Source organism: Hypanus sabinus, chromosome 27, assembly GCF_030144855.1.
Source record: "Hypanus sabinus isolate sHypSab1 chromosome 27, sHypSab1.hap1, whole genome shotgun sequence".
Classification (NCBI taxonomy): Eukaryota; Metazoa; Chordata; class Chondrichthyes; order Myliobatiformes; family Dasyatidae; genus Hypanus; species Hypanus sabinus.
The window spans coordinates 42,671,185-42,694,536 of NC_082732.1; the positions used below are offsets into that span (position 1 = coordinate 42,671,185).

At 42.3% G+C, this 23,352-nt stretch overlaps 1 protein-coding gene across 2 annotated transcripts in view; it reads left to right on the top strand.

Moving 5' to 3' along the window:
• Nucleotides 1-23,352, top strand: part of agrn (agrin) — a 549,483-nt gene that overhangs the window by 415,175 nt on the left and 110,956 nt on the right. For both annotated transcript variants that reach the window (XM_059952327.1, XM_059952328.1), the window contains 2 exons: nt 12,416-12,610; nt 17,562-17,762. In XM_059952327.1, coding sequence (XP_059808310.1) covers nt 12,416-12,610; nt 17,562-17,762 — 396 coding nt within the window. The remainder of the gene's footprint in view (nt 1-12,415; nt 12,611-17,561; nt 17,763-23,352) is intronic.

Below are 23,352 nucleotides of genomic sequence, written 5' to 3' on the forward strand. Positions count from 1 at the left end.
CTTTCAGTCCACAACAGAGACAATATCAGGCCTATCATCCATTGACTTGGCCTCCGCAGCCCTCCGTGCCAATGAGTTCCACAGATTAATCAAAGTTCGAAGTAAATTGATTATAAAAGCACATATATGTCACCATATACTACTCTGAGATTCATTTCCTTGCAGGCATTCACAGTAGAACAAATAAATGTAGAATCAATAAGAAACTACACACAAAGACTGATAAACAATGTGCACACAACAACAAACTGTGGAAATAAATAAAACAAATAACAGAATAGTGCAGCACAGGCACAGGCTCGCTGGCCCATCATGTTGTGCAAACCCAACTAAATAACAAATAAATAAATAACAGTGGAAGTCTGAGTTGCTGAGTTTGTGAATGTTGTGCTGTGGCTGAAGAAATTCTTCCTCACTTCAGTTCTGAAGTGGCATCCCTTTATTCTGAGGCTGTGCCCTCAGATCTTGGACTCTACTGCTCAAGGAAACATCCTCTTCACATCCACTCAATCCAAGTCTCTTTCAGAGTTCTGTATATTGACGGATATGGAGTCACTTGTTGGCCAGACTGTTTAGAAGTAACAGATTTCTAATGCCCAGAGGATATTAATAGACCAGATGTGTTTTTATTGACAGATGTTTTTATGGTCACCATTACTTTTAATTCCAGATCTAATCTGCAGATGTTGCTTGTCCTGCTGTGGACCTCCATTATTTTCTGTTCAATTTCCGATTTCTGACAGCTTTTGGCAAAGTACCCTTAAGTATTCTCTGATGATAAAGCATTCGGAAGGAATCTGTTTTTCGTCAGTGGTACACTTGAGAGGACAGGCTCCGTCCTCGTGACTCATTACTTCAGAACACTAGCCATAAAATCCTCCGCCTTCCCCATTCCTCCTGATGGTTCTGCAAACTATTGCATTGTTTTACTCTTTCTGTTTTTTGCAATGAGTTTTGCACCTTATTAGGATAAAACACTATTTTTAAGACTATAAGACATAAGATCAGAATTAGGCCATTCAGCCCATTGAGTCTGCTCCACCATTCCTCCACGGCTGATTTATTATCCCGCTCAATCCCATTATCCTGTCTTCTCCCCATAACCTTTGATGCCCTGAATTATCAAGGGCCTATGAACCTCTGCTTTAAATATACTCAATGACCCAGCCTCCACAGCCGTTTGTGGCAATGAATTGTACAGATTCACCACCCTCTAGCTAATAATTCCTCTTTATCTCTGATCTAAATGAGCGTCCCTCTATTTTCGGTCTGTGCCCTCTGGACCCAGGCTCCCCCACTATAGGAAACATCCTTACTACATCCATTCTATCTAGGCTTTTCAATATTGAATTGGTTTCAATGACAACCCCCGTCATTCTTCTAAACTCCAGTGAGTACAGCCCCAGAATCATCAAACACTCCTTTAATTCCTGGAATCATTCTCGTAAATCTCCTCTGAACCATCTCCATTGCCAGCACATTCTTTCTTCAATATGGTGTCCTAAATTACTCACAATATTCCAAATGCCTTATAAATCCTCAGCTCTTTGAACCTATTACTTCCCTGTTTGAGCTGGATGAGCAGGATGGAAAGAGTATTGATAATGGCTGTGATCACCCGCCTTGTAAAGTCACTACTCAGAAGAAGGCAATAGCAAACCACTTCTGTAGAAAATTTGACATGAACAGTCATGGTCATGGCCAGACCATGATCGCCTATGTCTTACGACATGGCACATAATGATGATAATTTTGTATACGTGTATCAAATTCTCCCTCATTCTCCTACACTCCAAGGAATAAAGTCCTAATCTATTCAACCTTTCCCTATAACTCAGGTCCTCCAGTCCTGGCAAGTAGATAGGTGACCAGAACTGCACACAATACTCCAAATTAGGCCTCACCTCACCAACATCTTATATTTCAGCATAACATAACAATTCCTATATTTTGATTTATGAAGCCCAATCTGCCAAAAGCTCTCTTTATGCCCCTTCATTATCTTTCTTGTAGGTTGGTATCAAGAACCGCACACATTTTCACAGTCAAGTATTTTGGTAAACTTACTGACAAAAGTAATTTCAATTCACAGCGATGTTCTTTGCAATGATTGGGGTTACTTATTTTTTTTAAAATTTCAACTGGCTTTGGATGATTTCACAGAAAACTTCCTCAACTGAATAACAAAATCTTGTAGCTACCTGAACATTTTGTGAGTTGAATTATTTTCACAAAAATGCAATTCCTTTCAATTTGTTGACTTTCCATTCTCACGCTGAAACTATCTAATCTTTCAGTTTGATGTATAAAATTCTGTTAATGTGAATTACGACTCTAGAAGAGAGCCTCTGCTAGGATAGGTTACAGGATCCTCTGCAGCTTATTGTATGGAAAAAATCTGAATGACATTCCATTAGAGTTTTGTATTGAATCCAATTTCTTCCCAGTGTCACATATAGTTATTAATCTTTCTGCAATTTTAGTGAAGCCTGTATGAGTTATCAAGAACACTGCTTAATAAAGAGTTTGAACTGTAATTGAAACAACTATCTCTATAACTCAGGAGACAGGTGATGCTGATAGGAAGCCATTACACTTTAACGCAAATTAAACCTTAATTTAAATAGATGCTGCAATTGAGTGAGTGTAACCTTGGACTGCACATAATTTTCTGACCTGAAGGAAATAATATTAAATTTTCCCCCTTCTGAGACGGGATAGGACTGCTTGGCATGATGGAGCCTGATTCCAAGTGTATTCTAAAGTATGACATACTCAGGAGGGCCCATGCAACCTGCATTGGGGGGTTGAGGCTTTTTGTGGGTCATAAGACCAGGGAGAAAAGTCTATAATCAGTAGGGGGCGAGGCTTCTTCTGGGTCATAAGACCAGGGAGAGAAGTCTATAATCAGTAGGGGGCGAGGCTTCTTCTGGGTCATAAGACCAGGGAGAGAAGTCTGTACTTTATTTTATTTAATGATACAGGCCCACCCAGCGCCACCCAGCACCCACTGATTTAATCCTAGCCTAATCACAGGACAAGTTGCAGTGACTAATCTATTAACTGGTACATATTTGTACTGTGGGAGGAAACTGGACCATCAGGAGGAAACCTATCTGTGCATGGAAAGAATATACAAATTTTCTAACAAAGGACACCGGAATTGAACTGCAAACTCCAACACCCCGAGCTGTAGAATCATAGCACTAACTGCTATGCTTTTGTGGCAGCATATATCAGCCTATATGTAGACTATACATTTGGAAACTGAGTCTTCTGGTGGGTCATTAGACCAGGGAGAGAAGTCTATATCAGTCTAGTGTCATGAAATGCAGAGGAGACTTGACTCAAAAGCAGAGCAATGGAGATGATTTAGCAGTAAGCAATACTTTAATAAACTGCAAAATAGCACAACAGGCAACAAGGTAACTGAAGGCTGGCTGGTTTGATGGGTGAACAAGGGTTGTGGATTAGAGTAGGGATTAAATAGGCTGCAGGTGATGAGTTGGAAATGAGTGGAAGGTGGCTCCTTTTGGCTGGATGGAGACTGCGAGGGGCTTGCCTGTGCAGGCTGGACACCTATGTCTAGTCTATCTCATTGGGGATGAGGCTTCTTGTAGGTCAAAAGACCAGTGAGAGAAGTCCATATTGAATTTATTTGATTTTATTTTATTTTATTAGAGATACAACACTGAACAGGCCCTTCTGGTGCAACAAGCCATGCTGCCCATCAAACCTCTGATTTAACCCTAGCCCAATCAGAGGACAATATTCACTGACCAATTAACCTAATAACTGTGTTTAGTCTTTGGACTGTGGGAGGAAACCAGAGATTCTGGAGGAAACCCACACGCACACAGAAGAACATAAAAACTTTCTTACAGAGGACGCCAATATTGAACTCCAAGCTCTGACACTCCAAGCTGTAATAGCCTCATCCTAACCATTGTGTTACCATGGCACCATACATCGATCTATATCTTTGGGAGACAAGGCTCGGAGGTGGGGGTGGGGGGGGTGTCATAAGACTAACGAGAGAAGTGTTGAAGAGCTGTGGTGTTATTGAATAACAAAGAAAGTCAATACTGCTTGTATTATTTATCTTCTTATGTCGTTACTAGACTTAAAGAATAACTTCATTAGCTCTAAGTGCCTGGAATTAGATCTCACCCATTATTGAAGAACTATTGGACAGTTTTAAAGAGAAAGATTAGCTTTATCTGTCACCTGGTCAGCACATTGAAACATACAGTGAAGTGCATTGTTTGCATCGTATCCGATCAACAAGGATTATGTTGGAGTCAGCCCACACATGTCACCGTGCTTCCAGCATCACCACAGCATGCCCACAACTCACTCACCCTAACCATACATTTTTGGACTGTGGGAGGAAACTGGACACCCAGAGGAAATCCAAGTGGTCACAGGGCAAACATACAAACTCCGTATAGACAGCAGCAGGATTGAACCCCAGTCTTACAGCTGACCCTGTAATAGTGTTAAGTTAATTAAAATGCTGCCATGCTGCCCCTTCTATCCATTCGAGGGACCCACAAGTAGCCACTATGTTGGTGCAAGTTGCATCTTACCAATTTTATGCTGGCCACACAATTCCCAACAGCAGGTCACTGCCTTTGGGAACTCAGCTTTCTGTTCTGGAAAGCAGGTCAGAATCTACAAGTTCCACACCCGCTGCAGGTATTGTTACCTACCATGGAAGAGTGGGAAAAAGGAGAGATAGAGGGGAGGGAGATGTAGTTTCAATTTTGTTGCCACACTGGCCGTCCCAATTCCACACCTACAGATCACTTCCCATGTCGCAAATGACCTTAGGCTATTGGAGGTTTGAGCTAATACTTCAGAGATATAATTTTTAATCTTCACATCAGAATGTCTATAAGCACTGTTGACACACAGAAATAATTTCCTACAGGCTGTAAAGTGAACAATGAGGCACATTGATTCATCAAGGACACTTTAATTCATATATGGTTGACTCAAGGACGGCTTCTGTCCTGTAGTTATCACTCTTCACTGAACCTCCCATACACTAAAAATGAACTCTTGGTCTCTCAATCTATCTTGTCACCTTCTCTGTATTCTGTATTCTGTTCTTCTTGTTGCAACCTTGTAGCTCCTATGCTCAGTGCCCACTTTATTACGTATATAATACAATGGCCACTGAGTGTATTTTTTAATGTTCATGGTCTTCTGTTGCTGTAGCCCATCCACTTCAATGTGTTGTGCATTCAGAGGTGCTCTTCTGCACACCACTGTTGTAATGTGTGGTTATTTGTGTTACTGTCACCTTCCTGTTAGCTTGAACCAGTTTTTGGCCACGTGATATGTTGATGTTGTTAAATGTGTGAATGACAACAGCATAGTAAGGTGAATTGTAACCAGACATTTCCCAGACTAACTTCCTGATGGATGGGCATCCGGAAGTCTTGGGAAGTGTTGGAACAGCACAGTAGAGTAGCAGTTAGCATGAAGTTTTACAGCTCCCGTGATCACCGATCAGGGTTGAATTCCTGCTGCTGTCTGTAAGGAGTTTGCACATTCTCCCCGTAACCATGTGGGTTTCCTCTGGGTGCCCTGGTTCCCTCCCACATTCCAAAGATGTACAGTATCAAGTTTAATGTCACTGGCATGTGTCGTGAAATTTGTTAATTTTGCGGCACCAATGCAATGCAATATGTGATAATAGAAAAAGGAGAAGAGGTTAGGTGAGGGTTTGTAGGTTGTGGGCATGCTGTGTTGGTGCTGGAAGCATGGCAACACCAGCCCCAGCACATCCTTGGACTTCGTTGGTGCATTGATGCATTTCACTGTAAGTTTCAATGTTTTGATGCAAGTCTGACAAATAATCATTAAAATGAAGTCAGCACTCATGCAAAATTATGGAATAATGATGTACGGGCACAAATGAGATTGCTTTTAAAATACAGATGTTTTGGGATATCCAGAGCTGTGAGAGATGTGAAAAGGTTTCCTGTCTGGTTTCAGTGGAATACATCCATATCAGTACCCCATGTGTTAATAACACTGTAGTGCAACAGGTTAGAGATGAATTTCTGGAATTACAGAGTCACAGAACACTAAAACACAGAAACAGGTCCTTCAGCCCATCTAATCCATGCCAAACTGTTATTCTGCATAGTCCCATTGACCCACACCCGGACATAGCCCTCCATACCCCTTCTATCCATGTACTTATTCAAACTTCTCTTAAATGTTTCAAAAGAACCCATGTCTACCACTTCCACTGGCAGCTTGTTCCACACTCTCACTACCTTCTGAATGAAGATGTTCCCCCTTAGGTTTCTCTTAACCATTTCACTTTTTACCATTAACCCTTAAGCTCTAGTTCTAGGCTCAGGCAACTTGCTTGCATTTACCCTATCTATGCCCTTTCTAATTTTGTATACTGCTCTCCAATCTCCCCTCGTTTTCCTGCACTCCAGGGAATGAAGGCCTAACCTATTTAACCGTTACCTACAACTCAGGTCCTCAAGTCCTGGAAACAACCTTGTAAATTTTCTCTGTACTCTTTCAATCTTACTGATATCATTCCTGTAGCTTGGTGACGACAGATGCACAATACTCCAAATGAGGCCTCCCTAATGTTGTATATATAACTTCAACATAACATCCCACCTCCATAATGCATTGATTATGATGGCCAGTGTTCCAAACCTTCTTTTTACAACCCCATGTACCTGTGATGCCACTTTCGGGGACTTATGTTTCCGTATTACCAGATCTCTCTGTTCCACCACACTTCTCGGTGCCATGCCAGTCACCGTGTAAATGCTGACCTGGTTGTTCCTCCCTAGTGCAGCATGTCACACTTGTCTGCAGTAAGTCCCATCTTCTTGGCAATACTCAAGATTCAGGATTCCAGATTTTTTTAGTGTCACTCCTTGTATACAATGTAAGGAGAACAAAATAATCTGATGCAGCACAAAACAAAAACACAAAACATAAAGAACACAATAATAATAATAATAATAATAATAAAATCACAATAAATATAAATCCATATGATAGCTTGTATACATAGATTGATTGTATGTCCATGAGATGACTGATGGGAAATGATAGTGTTGTTTGAGGGTGTGGAGGGGTGGGTTAGTGGGTGGAGGTGTTGATCAGCCTTACTGCTTGGGGAAAGTAATTGTTTTTGAGTCTGGTGACCCTGGTATGGATGCCACACAGCCTCCTCTCTAATGGGAGTGGGACAAACAGTCCATGAGCAGGGCGGGTGGGATCCTTATGATGTTACTGGCCCTTTTCCAGCACTTTTCTGTATATATGTCCTCGATTGTGAGTGGGCTGGTTTTTCCATGTGGTTTATTTTCAAAAATATAACAATTTGCTCTCCCACTTCTTCGCAGTTCATAGCAAATTAAGACATGAGGCATATTAAGAGATATGAGGCAAATCTCAAGGTTGTACAATACTGTGCAAAAGGCTTAGGCGCATATTTATAGAAAGGGTTAGAGCAAATTTGTAAATCTTGTGGGAGCAAGGGATGTTGGGAACGGTGAGGGTGGAGCACTGTGGGAGGGGTGTGGAACAGGTGGCTAGACGGAATGCCGGGGTGGGGGTGGCACAGGTGCAGACACACTCAGCCCTGAGGCACCAGGCAAGGTAATTTGATTCCAAAAAAATCGGTTTATTGATCATTACAGAATGTCTCTCCGGTGCTTCCCACTCCCTCCCATCTCCCTTCCCCTTTCCCCACCCATGATGATTCCCTTCTCCCTGCCACCCCCCCCCCACTCTCAGTCCACAATAGAGACCCATATCAGAATCAGGTTTATCATCACTTACATATGTAATCAATTTTATTTTTTTTTACCAGTAGTACAGTGCAATCCATAAAATTACCACAGTACTGTGGACAGTCAGGGGCTTTTTCCCAGGGCTGAAATGGTTACCGCAAGAGGACACAGGTTTAAGGTGCTGGGGAGTAGGAACAGAGGAGATGTTAGGGGCAAGTTTTTTGCTCAGAGAATGGTGAGTGCATGGAATGGGCTGCTGGCAACGTTGGTGGAGGCAGATATGATAGGGTCTTTTAAGAGACTTTTGGATAGGTACACGGAGCTTAGAAAAATAGAAGGCTATGGGTAAGCCTAGTAATTTCTAAGGTGGGGACATGTTCGGCATGATTTTGTGGGCTGAAGGGCCTGTATTGTGCTGTAGGTTTTCTGTGTTTCTAGAAGTCTGAGGTGCCCTAGCTATATATGTATATGTGCCAAAAACATTTGTATAGTACTGTATATAATCTGATTATAAATGTACTTTGAACTTGGAGGTAGAATTGCTTGCATAGAGACCAACTGAAAGCCCCGTTGAAGTAAGCATAAAGACACTTACATCTGGAATCAAAATGGACCTCATTGCTAACATGCTGGGTAATGCAAACCTTGGTATTATGTACGAAGCAGAAACCGTGATGGATATCTATTGGCTTTTCTTTCGCTTGGATTAATTGATGTATTTCTTGTCATTAAACTGTTCTTCAGAACAGCAAGTCGGAGCTGGCAGGTGGTTCATTAATTCTTCGTGGTAAGGCTTCCAATTGGAACTGCTCTTCTATTAGCTGGTGCTTATCACCAGCTGGAGGATTAGCAGATGCATGTAGCGTAGTAACATTTAATGGATGTTAGGGATGCGCAAGAGAGCAAACAACAGAGGGAAAAGCTAATTGAGCTAATGAACTAGAGTGGAACAAAGCTTAGCTGGAACATAAACACCTGAATGGGTTCTTTCCACAATTGTACATAATCCCAAGTAGCTTTGTCATTACCACTGAATTTCCACCCTATACCATTATATTAGATACACTTGTGCACCTGTTCATTAATGCAAATATCTAATCAGCCAATCATGTGGCAGCAACTCAGTGCATAAAAGCATGCAGACATGGTCAAGAGGTTCAGAATAACCATCAGAATGGGGAAGGAATGTGATGTTTTGACTGTGGAATGATTATTGGTTTCAGGTGGGGAGGTTTGATTATCTCAGAAACTGAGATCTCCTGGGATTTTCACACAAGTAGACTTTACAGAGAACGGTGTCAAAAACAAAAACATCCAGTGAGCGAAAATGTTTTGTTGGTGAGAGAGGTCAGAGGAGAATAGCCAGACTGACAGGAAAATAGTAACTCAGATAACCTCACGTTACAACGGTGGTGTGCAGAAGAGAGAGGTTACTTACCTAATAAAATGTTCTCTGTGTGCAATTTCATGTAGCATTGTCATCAGTGTAAAGCTTTGGAACATCGGTTGATTACGCTGGTTGGGCACCATGCCATTTGAACCCTGCACTGTGACCTTAGGATCATTATTGGAGCTTGTAATTGTTGCTTAGTGATGCTAGTGGTCAGGAGATGATTGTTAAGGGAGCTCTTATGATTTAGAGTCATAGAATACTGCAGGACAGAAATACTCAGCCCTTCTAGTTCATGATGACCCAAACATCTGCCTATTTCCATCTGTCCACACCCATCTCCTCCATGTACCTATTTATATTTCTCTGTGTATAATTTCGGTGTCACAGTAGCGTAGCGGTCAGTGCAACACTATTACAGCTCGGGGCGTCAAGGTTCAGTGTTCAATTCTGGTTTTGTCTGCAAAGGGTTTGTACGCTCTCGCCATGCCAGCGTGGGTTTCCTCCGGATGCTCTGCTTATCTCCCACAGTCCAAAGATATATTGGTTAGTCAGTCATTGTAAATTGTTTGGTGATGAGGCAAGGGTTAAGTGGATTGCGCAGGAGACTGTCTCATTGGGCTAGGTCTGCTCTGCACTCTATTGCTAAATAAATAATCACAATAAATCAACAAATTGTACCTGCATCCACCACTTAACTGATTTTTTGCCAACATCTCTCTTAATCAGTAACACCACAAGAAACTGTCCCAATCAGGACTTTGGACAATGGGCTGAAAGGCCTGTTTCTGGGCTGTACTCTTCTGTGACTCTGTGACTGCACTGAATAGTGCCAATTCAATAATCATGTTGCATTGGTCAACACTAGAATCCTGAAGACTGAAAAGGGGGAGTTTTGAAATATCTGAGGCTCAGTATCTGTGATCATTGTGTTAACAACCAAATGTGCACTTTTGGTATCTTGTTGTCCAGGTAACCACTTGGACGTGTGTGTAATTTATTTTGGGAGGTGTTGGAATCAGTTGTTTTTTTAATGCTTTTTATGATATATTAGTTGAATTAATGCAAGACTGTAATCATACTTTCTTTCTTACTGACATAATATATATTTTTAACAATTTGTACCTTTAACAAACTCATGTATTTTTCACAGTATGTGGTGGTTGAATGTGGTGTTGAAGCAAGTACAGCTCCAACACCATATTCGAGTTTGCTGATGACACCAGTGTTAAGGGCCAAATCAAAAGTGGTGATGAATCAGCATACAGGGGGGAAATGAAAATCTGGCTGAGTGGTGTCATAACAACAACCTCTCACCCACTATCAGCAAGACCAAGGAGCTAACTGTAGACTTCAGGAGAGGGAAAGCAGAGGCTCAAGAGCCAGTCCTCATCAGAGGATCGGAGGCGGAGAGGATCAGTAACTTTAAACTCCTGAGTGTCATTATCTCTGAGGACCTGCCCTGGATCCATCGTATGAATGTAATTGTAAAGGAAGCACGACAGCACCTCTGCTTCCTTGGAAGGCTGTGGAGGTTCGCATGACACCAAAAACCTGGACAAACTTCTATAGATGTGTAGTGGAAAGTGTGCTGACTGGCTGTGTTACAGCCTGGTATGGGAACACCAAGGGCTTTGAGTGGAAAATCCTACCAAAGGTAGTGAATTCGGCCCAGTACATAATGGGTAAAGCCCTCCCACCATTGAGCACATTTACATGCAATCTATACGAAAGCAGCAACTATCATCAAAGATCCTCACCACCCAGGCCATTCTCTTTTCTCACTGCTGCCATGAGGCAGAAGGTACGGGAGCCTCAGGTCTTGCACCACCAAGTTGAAGAACCCCTCAACCATCACGCCCTTAAACAAAAGAGGATAACTGCACTTATCTATTGAGATATTCCCACAACCAATGATCCACTGTAAGGACTCTTTGTCACATGTTCTTGTTATTTATTTATATTTGCAATTGCACAGATTGTTCTCTTCTATGCTCTTACTCTTTCATTGATGCAGTTTGTAGTTACTCTTCTATTGATTTGTTGAGTATGCCTGCAGAAATAAAATCTCAGGGTTGTATGCGAAGACAGTATGTACTCAGATAATAAACTTGGTACTTTGTACTTTGGTTTGTCTCCGCTTACTGGCATGAACGCTGATTTAGCAGTTTTGTCACCTTTTTATTTTTAATTCTCCAAGTTTTAGCTCATGCTATCATGTGTTGCCTTTAATTAGTTTATTCTGATCTAAGGAATTTCTGTTATCTGGAATGTAAAGGTGATAAATTTTTCATCTTTCTTTTATATCTTTGCTCCTTGGTACTCTGTCAGCTCCTCACTTAGTTTCACATGCTTAGTATCTGTCCCTTGGTTTCAACTTTAAAATAAACAATTGCCTAGAATCAAAGTCTCTCATTCATTTTGGGTTTCAAAAATTACCGAGATCCAACAGAGAGTAAGGAGGTTGGGCATATCACTAAACATTCTAGCAACCTTCTATTTACTTATCTTTGAGTGTATCCGGACTGGCTACATCATGGCCTGGTACAGCAGCTGGAAATCTTCAGTGCTGTAGAGTAGTGGGCTCAGCCCAATATCGGTAGAACCCACAGGAGATCCTTCCTCAAGGAGGCAATATCGGTCAAAGATCTCCAGCATTCGGGCCAAGCCATCTTCGTTAAGGTACTTCCCTGTCACCACAGTTTTGCAACATTATGACCAAATTGATCTCTGCACTAAAATGGAATTTGGTGTGTCTTACTTAAATTTTCTAATTATGTTATTTCTTGTAATATTTGGTTGGTCAAGTCCATCTCCTGTACTGAGGCATAGTCTTCAACAGCAGCTTGCTGGGGTTCTCTGTCCTAGGCCACATTGTCCTTGGCCTACCTTGGAAGATACTTCCTCTATCAGGGATGAGGTCTTTAGAACTTCTATTGGCAGTCTTGTAGTGCTGTGTTCGCTAGCCCCATACCTAACCCTCTTCCTTTCACAGCCGACAATGAGAACATCCATGGCTGAGTTGTTATTTTTTGTAATCATTGCGTTTAACTTTTAATTTATGCTTTTCTCATCTGATGCTCTGAGCCTGTGATGCTGCTGAAAGTAAGTTAATCATTGCACCTGTGCGTACATGTACTAGTCCCTCTGACCTTGACTTTGATATTTTTAAGCTGTTCTTCATGGAAAAGGTGTTACTTTGGCATTTCAGTGATGTCATCGTTTGTTTTGCATCCAGATCGTTGTGGAAACTGCCAGTTTGGTGCCATCTGTGAGGCAGAGACGGGGAAGTGCGTCTGTTCCACGGAGTGTGTGGGCTCTCAGCAGCTGGTGTGCGGAACAGATGGGAACACGTACAATAATGAATGCGAGCTACACGTCCAGTCCTGCATCAAGCAAACCGACATCCAAGTCGCAAGCCAGGGAGAGTGCAGTAAGTCCCATTGAATTGAAATGATTGTATTGTTACAAAAGGAACACTGTAATTATAATCTAAGATGGGACTGTAAGTCAAGTTTAGACTTGCTTGTTCTGTGGTCCAGTGGTGCTAAAGATTACAAGGCACTTTTCAATGAGGTTGAAGCTTTAAAATGCATTGGTCTGATCACATTTCAAGGTTCAAAATTGGTCAGTGTCATTTCCTACACACGTGTAAAGGAGAACAAAATAATTGTTTCTCTATATCCAATACCACATAAAAACATAATAAGATAATGAACACAATAATAAAAAACACAATAAATATAAATACATAAGATAGTGAACTTGGCTTTTTCTCCTTGGAGCAACAGAGGATGAGAGGTGACCTGATAGAGGTGTGCACACTGCTCTACTACACCCATGTGACTAATGAGCCTACTCACCCTTTGGAATGTGGGAGGAAACCTGACCACCTGGAAGAAACCCACACATTCATGGGGTGAATGTACAGATTCATTGTGACAATGATGGGAATTGAACCTGCAATAGTCATTATGCCAGCCACTATGTTACCGTGCTGTCCCAATAATGAGTATTACTATGAATGCAAATGTAAATCCACCATCCAGGCCATGCTCTCTCCTCGCTGCTACCAGCAGGAGCCTCAGGTGCCACACCACCAGGTTCAGGAACAGTTATTACCCTTCAGCCATCAGGTGCCACACCACCAGGTTCAGGAACAGTTATTACCCTTCAGCCATCAGGTCCCACACCACCAGGTTCAGGAACAGTCACTACCCCTCAACCATCAGGTCCCACACCACCAGGTTGAGGAACAGTTATTACCCCTCAACCATCAGGTCCCACACCACCAGGTTCAGGAACAGTCACTACCCCTCAACCATCAGGTCCCACACCACCAGGTTCAGGAACAGTTATTACCCTTCAGCCATCAGGTCCCACACCACCAGGTTCAGGAACAGTTATTACCCTTCAGCCATCAGGTCCCACACCACCAGGTTCAGGAACAGTTATTACCCTTCAGCCATCAGATGCCACACCACCGGGTTCAGGAACAGTTATTACCCTTCAGCCATCAGGTCCCACACCACCAGGTTCAGGAACAGTCACTACCCCTCAACCATCAGGTCCCACACCACCAGGTTCAGGAACAGTTATTACCCCTCAACCATCAGGTCCCACACCACCAGGTTCAGGAACAATTATTACCCTTCAGCCATCAGGCTGCTCCACACGGAATGGATTCCACAACCTACAGACTCATTTTCAATTACTTGACAACTCATGTTCTCAGTATTATTTATCTATTTTGTTTCATTTGCACGGTTTGCCTTTTCAACATTGGTTGTTTGTCACTCTTTTGTGTAGTTTTTCATCGATTCGATTATATTTCTTTGTTCTACTCTTGAATGCCTTCAAGAAAATGAATCTCAGGGTTGTACATGGTGACATATACATACTTTGATAATAAATTACCTTTGAACTTTGAAATAGTTTCACGTTATTAATTTGAAGGATTTGCGTAGGGTCATAAATCTAGGGACGTAAATCAATCTGATTTTGGTTACTTTTATGTACAACGTGTGCTGTTTTTTCTGGTTGTATTCCGAGCTATGACGCAGATGACACAGTCTGCTCCGTCCTTGATACATCAGTCCAGACACTGGGAGATATTAGTATCTTGAGACAATTGTTCATCGGTTATTATTGAAGTCTATAGTGTGCCACAGTGATAAAAGGCTTATTTCAATGTGGTAGACATGTCGTTAATCCTCTAAGGTAGTAGTTTCTTGAACAGCTCAGTTATCAGAGAAGTAAAAAACTGTTTTAGCTATTACCCATATCTTACTTTGCTCCAGAGTGGCACTGTTTCAGCTGAAGGGGAGGGACAGGTCTAGAGGCATATTTTCTTCATGGCGAGTATGAGGGGCCATAACGTTAAGTTGTTTGGAGGGATCAGAGCTAGTTTTCTTTAAAAAGAGAGTGGGGGGATGCATGAAATGTCCTTTCAGGAATGGTGGCAGAGGCAGATACATCAGGGACAATTAAGAGGCTCTCAGATGGGTACATGGATGATAGTAAAGTGGAGGGCTATGTGGGAAGAAAGGATTAAATTGAACTTGAAGTAGCTTAAAGGTTTCAGCCCAATATTGTGGGCTGAAGGAACTGTAATGCGCTGTAATGTTCGGTGTTGATGGGATATGTCATCGCTGACAATCCCTAATGCTGGCATTTATTGCACATTCCTAATTGAGAAAGACTCAGCCAAATTGGTGGGTCCAGAGTCACACTTCAGCTGGACTGGGTGGTAGTTTGGTAGCACGTGTCCTTGCATGGTTGCTTGTATTGCAAATCTTGGACAGAGTGACGCGTTGCATCACTAAGAATATCTGGACCCCTCCCAGAGTGAGTTAACTGAAGGTGATGGTCCTTCAGCTTAGTCCTTTGGACAAGTACCTTGGATAGGAAACATTTAGAGAGATACAGGTCAAATGTACAGCACTATGCCAAAATCTTTGGCACATATTTATAGCCAGGGTGCCTAAGACTTTTGCACAGTACTGTATTTGTCAACGAGGTGTGGAGAGCGAGTTTGTAAATCTGGTGGGAGCAAAGGATATTTGGAATGGTGAGGCTGGAGCACCATGGTGGGGGTGGTGTGGGACACGTGGCAGAGAGCCGGGGCAAGGGTTAGTGTGGGTACGAACACATCCAGCCCTGAGACACCAGATAAGAACATTTGACAAACATAAGAAAATCTGCAGATGCAGGAAATCCAAAGCAACACACATAGAGTGCTGGAGGAACTCAGTATGCAAAAAAGAGTAAACAGTCAATAAACACACACAATATGCTGGTGGAACGCAGCAGGCCAGGCGGCATCTATAGAAGAAGTACAGTTGACGCTTTGGGCTGAGACCCTTCGTCAGGACTGACAAGAAAGTGGGGAGATGCTTGAATAAAAATGTGGAGGGAGGGGAAGAGGCTAGCTGGAAGGTCATAGTTGAAGCCGTGTGTGGGAAAGGTCAAGGGGTGGAAAGGAAGGATCCGATAGGAGAGAAGAATGGACAATAGGAGAAAGGGAAGGAGGAGACTGGGGGGAAGTAATATGCATCATCATGGAACAGGCCCTTCTGAGAAGAAGTGCGGGATAGAAAGCATAGGGGGTGGGGAATGTGTTTCTCTGAAAGATAAATCGATATTCATACCATCATGTTGGAGGGTAGCAGAGAGAATATAAGGTATTGGTCCTCCACCCTGACGGTGGTCTCATCTTAGCACAGGAGAAGGCCATGGATCAACACGTCAGAAGGGGAATGGGAATTAAAATGTTTGGCTACAGGAAGTCCTGCTTGTTGCAGATGATGCAGAGGTGCTTGGTAAAGCGATCCCTCAATTTATGACAGGATGACACATCAGAACAGGAGTGGTGATTTGATTCCAAACAACTGGTTTATTGATCATTACAGAATGTCTCTGTGGTGGTTCCCACTCCTTCCCCTCTCCGTTCCCCTTTTCCCAACCATGATTCACCTCTCCCTGCCCCCTTCCCACTCTCAGTCCACAATAGAGACCCATATCAGAACCAGGTTTATCATCACTCACATATGACATGAAATATATTTTTTTTATGGTAGCAGTACACTGCAATACATAAAATTACTACAGTACTGTGCAATGAGCTTAGACTGGCATTTTGGTCAGGATGGTCTGAATGGGCAGAAGGGCCTGTTCCATGGTGGTTGACTCTATGACATTTCTCATGTCATGGTTTTCACCTTCCTAATGCTGCAGCTTTATAAAACCCTGGCTAGACTACATGGTCAGTTGTATGTTCAGTTCGGATTGCCTCATTGTAGGAAGGGTGTGGAAGCTTTGGAGAGGGTGCAGAGGAGATACTCCAGGATGCTGCCTGGATTAGACAACATGTCATATGAGGATAGGTTGAGTGAGCTAGGGCTTTTTCCCTTTGCAGTGAAGGAGGGTGAGAGGTGACTTTGATGGTCATGTATTAGATGATTATTGGCTCAGATAGAGTGAACAGCCAGTGCCTTTTCCCAGGGTGGAAATGGTTACTATGAGAGGGCATGATTTTTGGGTGATTGGAGGGAAGTATTCAGGGGGATGTCAGAGCTAGTGTTTTTACACAGACAGTGGTGGGTGTATGGAACACAAGTGGTGGTGGTGGAGGCAGATTCATTAGGGACATTTAAGAGACCCTTAGGTAGGCACATTGATGACAGAAAAATGAAATACTATTTGGGAAGGAAGGGTTATATTGATCTTAGAGTAGGTTAAAATGTTGGCACAACATCATGGGCTGTGGGCCTGTACTCAGCTGTACTCTTCTAGAAGACCATAAGACATCGGAGCAGAATTAGGCCATTCAGCCCATTGACTCTGGTCTGCCATTCCATCATGGCTGATTTATTATCCTCAACCCTATTCTCATGGCTTCTCCCCACAACCTTTACTAATCAAGAACCTATTATCTTTCACTTTAAATATACCCAATAACTTGGCCTCCACTGCCATCTGTGGCAGTGAGTTCCACAGATTCACCACCCTCTGGCTAAAGAAATTCCTCTTCATCTCTTTTCTAAATAGATGTCTCTCAATTCTGAGGCTGTACCCTCTGGTCCTAGACATTTTCAGTACTGGAAACATCCTCGCCACATCCACTCTATCTAGGCCTTTCAGTATTAGGTAGGTTACAATGAGATCCCACCAGCAAGTACAGGCCCAGAGCCATGAAACCCTCCTCATATGTTAACCCTTTAACTCCTGGGATTATTCTCGCGAACCTCCTCTGAACTCTCTCCAATGCCAGCACATCCTTTCTTTGGTAAGGGGCCCAAAAATGCTCATGGTGCTTTGAGTGCAGTCTAACCAGTGCCTTGTGAAGCCTGTACGATTTACGTTTTCTTTGTTCTCTCCTTCAGAGCAATGTGGATCCTCCATTTGCCAGTTTGGGGCACAGTGCAACGACAGTCGGTGCGTCTGTCCCCGGTGCGAGAGCCAGCCGATCAGGTCGGTCTGTGGCAGTGACGGGATGACCTACCTTCACCTCTGTGATCTGCAGTCTACATCCTGTCAGCAGAAAAGGAAGATTGAGGTCATTAAGGAAGGCCCTTGTGATGACGGTAAGAACTGGACTTCGGAGTTCGGGGACACCGTGTTTGGGTAGTTACTAAATGAGCTCTGAAAGTCAGAATCGGGTTTAATATCACTGGCCTATGTCATGAAATTTGTTGTATCGTAGCAGCAGTACAATGCAATACATGATAATAAAAACTATAAATTACAATAAGAGGTATATTAAAAAAATAATTAAATAAGAGGTGTTAAAAGAGAGGGAAAAGTACTGAGGTAGTGTATATGGATTCATTGTCCATTCACAAATCTGAAGCTGGAGGGGAAGAAGCTGTTCCTGAAGCACTCATGAATTGATTAAGCTAGTGCTTCCTTCATCTATTTTGCCTCAGAGTTACCTGGAAATAACCATCTCCCACAAATGAAGGTCTAAATCTCATTCTGCGGCGTGGTAGCATGGCGGTTATCGTAACACTTTACAGTGCCAGCTTTAATCCTGGGTTCAGTTTCTGGCGTTGTCTGTAAGAAGTTTGTTAATTTTCTCAGTGGTCGTGCCTGTTTCCTGCAGGTGCTCTAGTCTCACCCCACATTCCAAAGACATATGGGTTAGGGTTAGTGAGTTGTGGGTGTGCTCCGTTGGTGCCGGAAGCAATGTTCCCTCTAGGGTGTGCACATCTTTTGCCACTAGCACACAAAGGAATTTAAACTCCACACAAATGATTGTCACCCTCCACCTCATTGGCATGTTTGGTATATTTCGTGATCATACACAATCAGATTTCCTTTCTTGTTTTCTGATGCAGGGTGTGTTGACAACGTGGAGCTCGCAATGACTTGTCTGCATATTTTAGAATTGCTTTATTTATTACAGGAATTGCTCAGTGTGCACATATTGTTTTCGCTGGGCAAAAAATTGCACAGCACAAGATTAGAGGGAACATTGGCCGAAAAGGCTGCCCAGCACGTTTCTGGCTGATTTGATTTGATGCAAACAATGTATTTTTTTTGTATGTTTCGATGTACAGGTGACAAATAAAGTTAATCTTTGAAGACGAATCACACAATGAACAGATACCTGCCTGTTCCGTAGTTTGTACCTGCGCAGACTATTTCCAGGGTATATGAAGGTTTAAGACCCTCTGTCAGAACAGCAAATCCGTGCATTTAAGGGTTTTCCCAACCCTTCCACCACCTCACCACATGGACCCCAAACCCTGGAATTTTTTTTGGGTGGTCCTTTGAGAGATGGAGGGGCAATGGAATCCTTTCAACAACCCTTACTGACTGGTTTCCACCAAGAGGCCAATGCCCTGTGTATAGGAAGACAAGCATATACAGACTAGTCACCCCTTAGTTAAATAAGCAGCTGGAATCCTGCATCGACTTACTTACACGTCACTTCCACATTAATTATTAATAAAATTATAGCAGGAATCCAAAGAGCAGGAAGCATTACATTTAAATAGAACACAAGATTCTGCAGATGCTGGAAATCCAGGAGCAACACACACAAAAAGCTGGAGGAACTCAGTGAATCAGGAGCATCTATGGAAGTGAATAAGCAGTCAATGATTTGGGCCGAGACCTTGTACTCACTGGAAATCAGAAGAATGAGGGGAGATCTCATTGAACCCCATAGAATGTTGAAAGGCCTCAATAGAGTAAATATGGAAAGGATGTTTCCTATGGTAGAAGAGTGTAAGACTGGAGGACACAGCCTCAGAATAGAAGGACGTCCATTTAGAATGGAGATGAGGAACTTCTTTGGCCAGAGGGTTATGAAATTCATTGCCACAGGTGACTGTAGAGGCCAAGTCATTGGGTATATTTAAGAGAGAAACTGATAGATTCTTGATTAGTCAGGGCATGAAGGGATACAGGGAGAAGGCAGGAGATTGGGGCTGAGTGGGTCAGCTGTGATGAATTGGCAGAGCAGACTCGATGGGCCAGGTGGCCTAATTCTGCTCTGTGTCTTCTGGTCTTATCAGGCTTCAGGAAATGTAAATAGAAGAGTCTGCATTAGATTGTTACTTCTGTTGCAAAAGATTGGGAAAAGATTGAAAGTTTTAAAGCAAATTCTTGTATTAAATCTGTCCTTTGTGTATAGTGTGCTGAAAGCAGTTGTTTAAATTGTGCAATCTCACTTAGTGACAAATGTTAGTTATTTGATATCCAGAGATCGATGTGGCATTGATTTTTCAAGTTTAGGATTAAGTACAGATGTTTGGACAGTTAAATAAAGATTTGTTCAGGGTTGATCATGAAGTGACTAATCCATAAATTAACAGAAAATATGACACTATTCACAGCATTTTAGTATTTAATTAACAAAAATTCTAAATGAAGATTACGAAAATTAACTTTATACTTCCAAACAAGGTTCAGTGCCCAATGCTGAAATTAAGTTCTTGGCTGAGGTGAAGTGATTTTATAAACATATTTATTACTTATTTTATTAGTAATATTCTGTTTTTGTTTTATATTTGTACAATTTGTTGTCTTTTGCCCATTAATTGTTTGTCCACCTTTGTGTACAGTTTTTCTTTTTTTGTGTTTCTTTGTATTTACCATGAATGCCTCTTTCTCAAAGCCAACAGGTTTTTGAATGAACAATGAATCTATGTACACTACCTCACTATTTATTTTCTTTTTTTTTGCTCTCTTTTTGCACTACTGATTTAATTTTTCTGTATATAATTATTATTATTTATAGCTTTATATTATGTATTGCAATGGTCTGCTGTCACAAAACAACAAATTTCACAATATATGCCAGTGATATTAAACCTGAATCTGATACCGATGCCCGCAAGAGAATGAACCTCAGGGTAGTATATGATGATATATATGCACTTAGATAATAAATCTCCTTTGACCAAGTCTCTGAAGGAAGACTAAACATGAGTAGCAATTGAAATTGAAGGCATGAAGAAATCTAAGAGTAGGAAACCTGAAGCTGTTGTTGAGTTATAGGCTGTTTAATAGCTATTTGATTTGAAATGAGTGCAATTGCAATTTTCATTGTTACATAACACTGCCTGTCATAGGGTTCTATGCTTCGATTCATACATGGCCATAATTTTTAAAAATTCTTTTGCAATTGGTAAACACATGTGATTCATCAGATGCTTGAAATCCAGAGCAAAATGCTGGAGGAATTCAACAAGGCAGGCAGCATCTATGGAGAGGAATAAACAATAGAGTTTTTTGGCCAGGTCCCTCCATTAGGACTGGAGAGGAAGGGGAAGGAGTACAAACTCGAAAGTGATAGGTGAAGCCAGGTGGGTGGGGGAGGGAGGATGAGGTAAGAAGGTGGGTGGTGATGGATAGAAAAGGTAAAGGGCTGAAGAAGAAAGAATCTTTTTGGAGATGACAATAGATCATGGGAGAAAGAGAAGGAGGAGGGGTACCAGGGAAGGTGATAGACAGGTGAGTAGAAGAGGTAAGAGACCAGAGTGAGGAATTAAAGAAGAGGGGAAGTGGCAGGAGAAAAAAAATACCAGATGTTGGAGAACTCGATGTTCACGCCATCCGGTTTGAGGCTACCCAGACAGAATATGAGGTGTTGCTCCTGCAAGCTGACATGGTTATTTTGCAATTGATGTTTATACATAATGTACCTCAACTCTAGTCAAATCTCTATTAAGCCATGGGAGAAAGAGTCAGACAAATGTCTGCAAGCAAGTAAAATGTTAAACTAGAAATGCTCCTGCAACACAACAAATTTGATGATATGTCAGTGATATTAAACCTGGTTGTGAATTATGAGTTCTGTAAATCTGAAATGAAAAGAAGAGAAATAAATGCACTAGAAACCAGGCAGCCTCTGGCATCGTTGTAGAGAGAAACAGGACTAATCTTTCAGGTCAGCTCTCATTTGTCATGGCTGATTTTTTAATGAGGAGATATTGATAAATTGTTTCATTACTTTCACATGAATGGAGGTACAGTGAAAAACTGATTTACATGCCATCCATCCAGATCAGATCATTACACAGTACACTAGGACAGTACAAGGGAAACAGTTACAGGCTGCAGAATGAAGGCCAGGTGCAAGGCCATAATATGGCAGATTGTGAGATCAAGATTCCCTCTTATCATCAGCACAGAGATTCTGTAGGCAATGGAAATCCAGAGCATCACACACAGAATGCTGGAGGAACTCAGCAGGTCAGGCAGCATCTCGGGAGGGGAATAAACAGTTGACATTTCAGGCCAAGACCCCTCATCGGGATGGGAGGGGAAGGGGGAAGCATCAGAATAAAAAGGTGGGTGAAGAGTATTGAGGATTAGCTAGAAGGTGATAGGTGGGTAGGAGAGGGAAAACGCTGGAGAAGGATGAAGGGAGAGTGGATTATGGGAGAAAGGGAACAACAGAACTTGGGGTAAGTGTTAGGCAAGTGAGAAGAAAAGTTAAGAGGTCAGAGTGAGGAATAGATGAATAGGGTGGGGGGAATTGGAAAAGAACAAAAGAAAAAATAATTACAGGCAGTCCCTGAGTTACTAACGTCTGACTTACAGACAACTCGTACTTACGAACCGAGGAAGGAGAATGCCGTCCGCCATTTTAAGTTGTTGCCGTTGACACTGTATTGAGTGTTGAACTTTGTATTTGACTTAAATGTTTCTTAGTAAGATTCACCCTGACCCCCATTCTGGTTGGCTGGTGGCGCAATGAGATCTGCGCCGGGCTGGAGAACGGAGGTTCCCGAGTTCAATCCAGTGACAGACCTCTCCCGTGCCAGGTTGATATCGATCCAGTGACTCCCGTACTATCCGTGCCGGGTTGATGTCGAGCTCACAACTCGACTTCGTAAAAAAAAACACACTGCCACCTCCAGTTTAAATTCCCACGTGGAATATCGTGGATGATCAAGTCCCCAAACCCAGCACAGCCCCCACTTGTCCCATTCAGTGTGGTGGTCCTTAGGACCCAGCAGACCTCGGGAGCCGGCGGAGGTCGGGACCCGCCACCCGCAGTGTTTCTGTTCCATTGATGGGAAGCGATCGCGATTGAAAGTAAAGTGGAAAGAGGTGAAATGCCATCGGTCATTAGAAAAGCGCTAGGCTACAGTCGGTCAACGATCGGAACAATTTAAAAGGATAACTGATAAAGTGAGTATACTGGAGCATGTGAAAGGCCCTGCCCTGATGAAAGCTACAATTATTACTAAGCAACTCAGTGGTTTAATTATTGGAATACATACTGTTTTATATGCATAGAAAGGTAAAATATATACTATATACTAAGACAAACGTTTGACTAACTGATGCTAAATGATACTGGATGTACTTGTTCTGACTTAAGTACAAACCGACTTAAAGACGGACTCAGGAACGGAACTCGTACGTAACCCAGGGACTGCCTATATAAGAAGGAGAAACTGATCTCATGCCATCAGGTTGGAGGTTACCTAGATTGAACGAAGTGTATCTCATTGTACTGGGGGGGCCATTTATTAATCTTATAACAGCGGGATAGCTACTCTCCTTGAGCCTGGTGCTATGTGCCTTCAAGCCTTTTGTATCACCCTTAACCATTAATTCACTTTCCCAGTTCTGACTGCAGGTTCCTTGACTTGAGGTATTAGCTTTGGTGTATCTCCCTTCAGACGCTGACTAACCTGCTGAGTGTTTCTA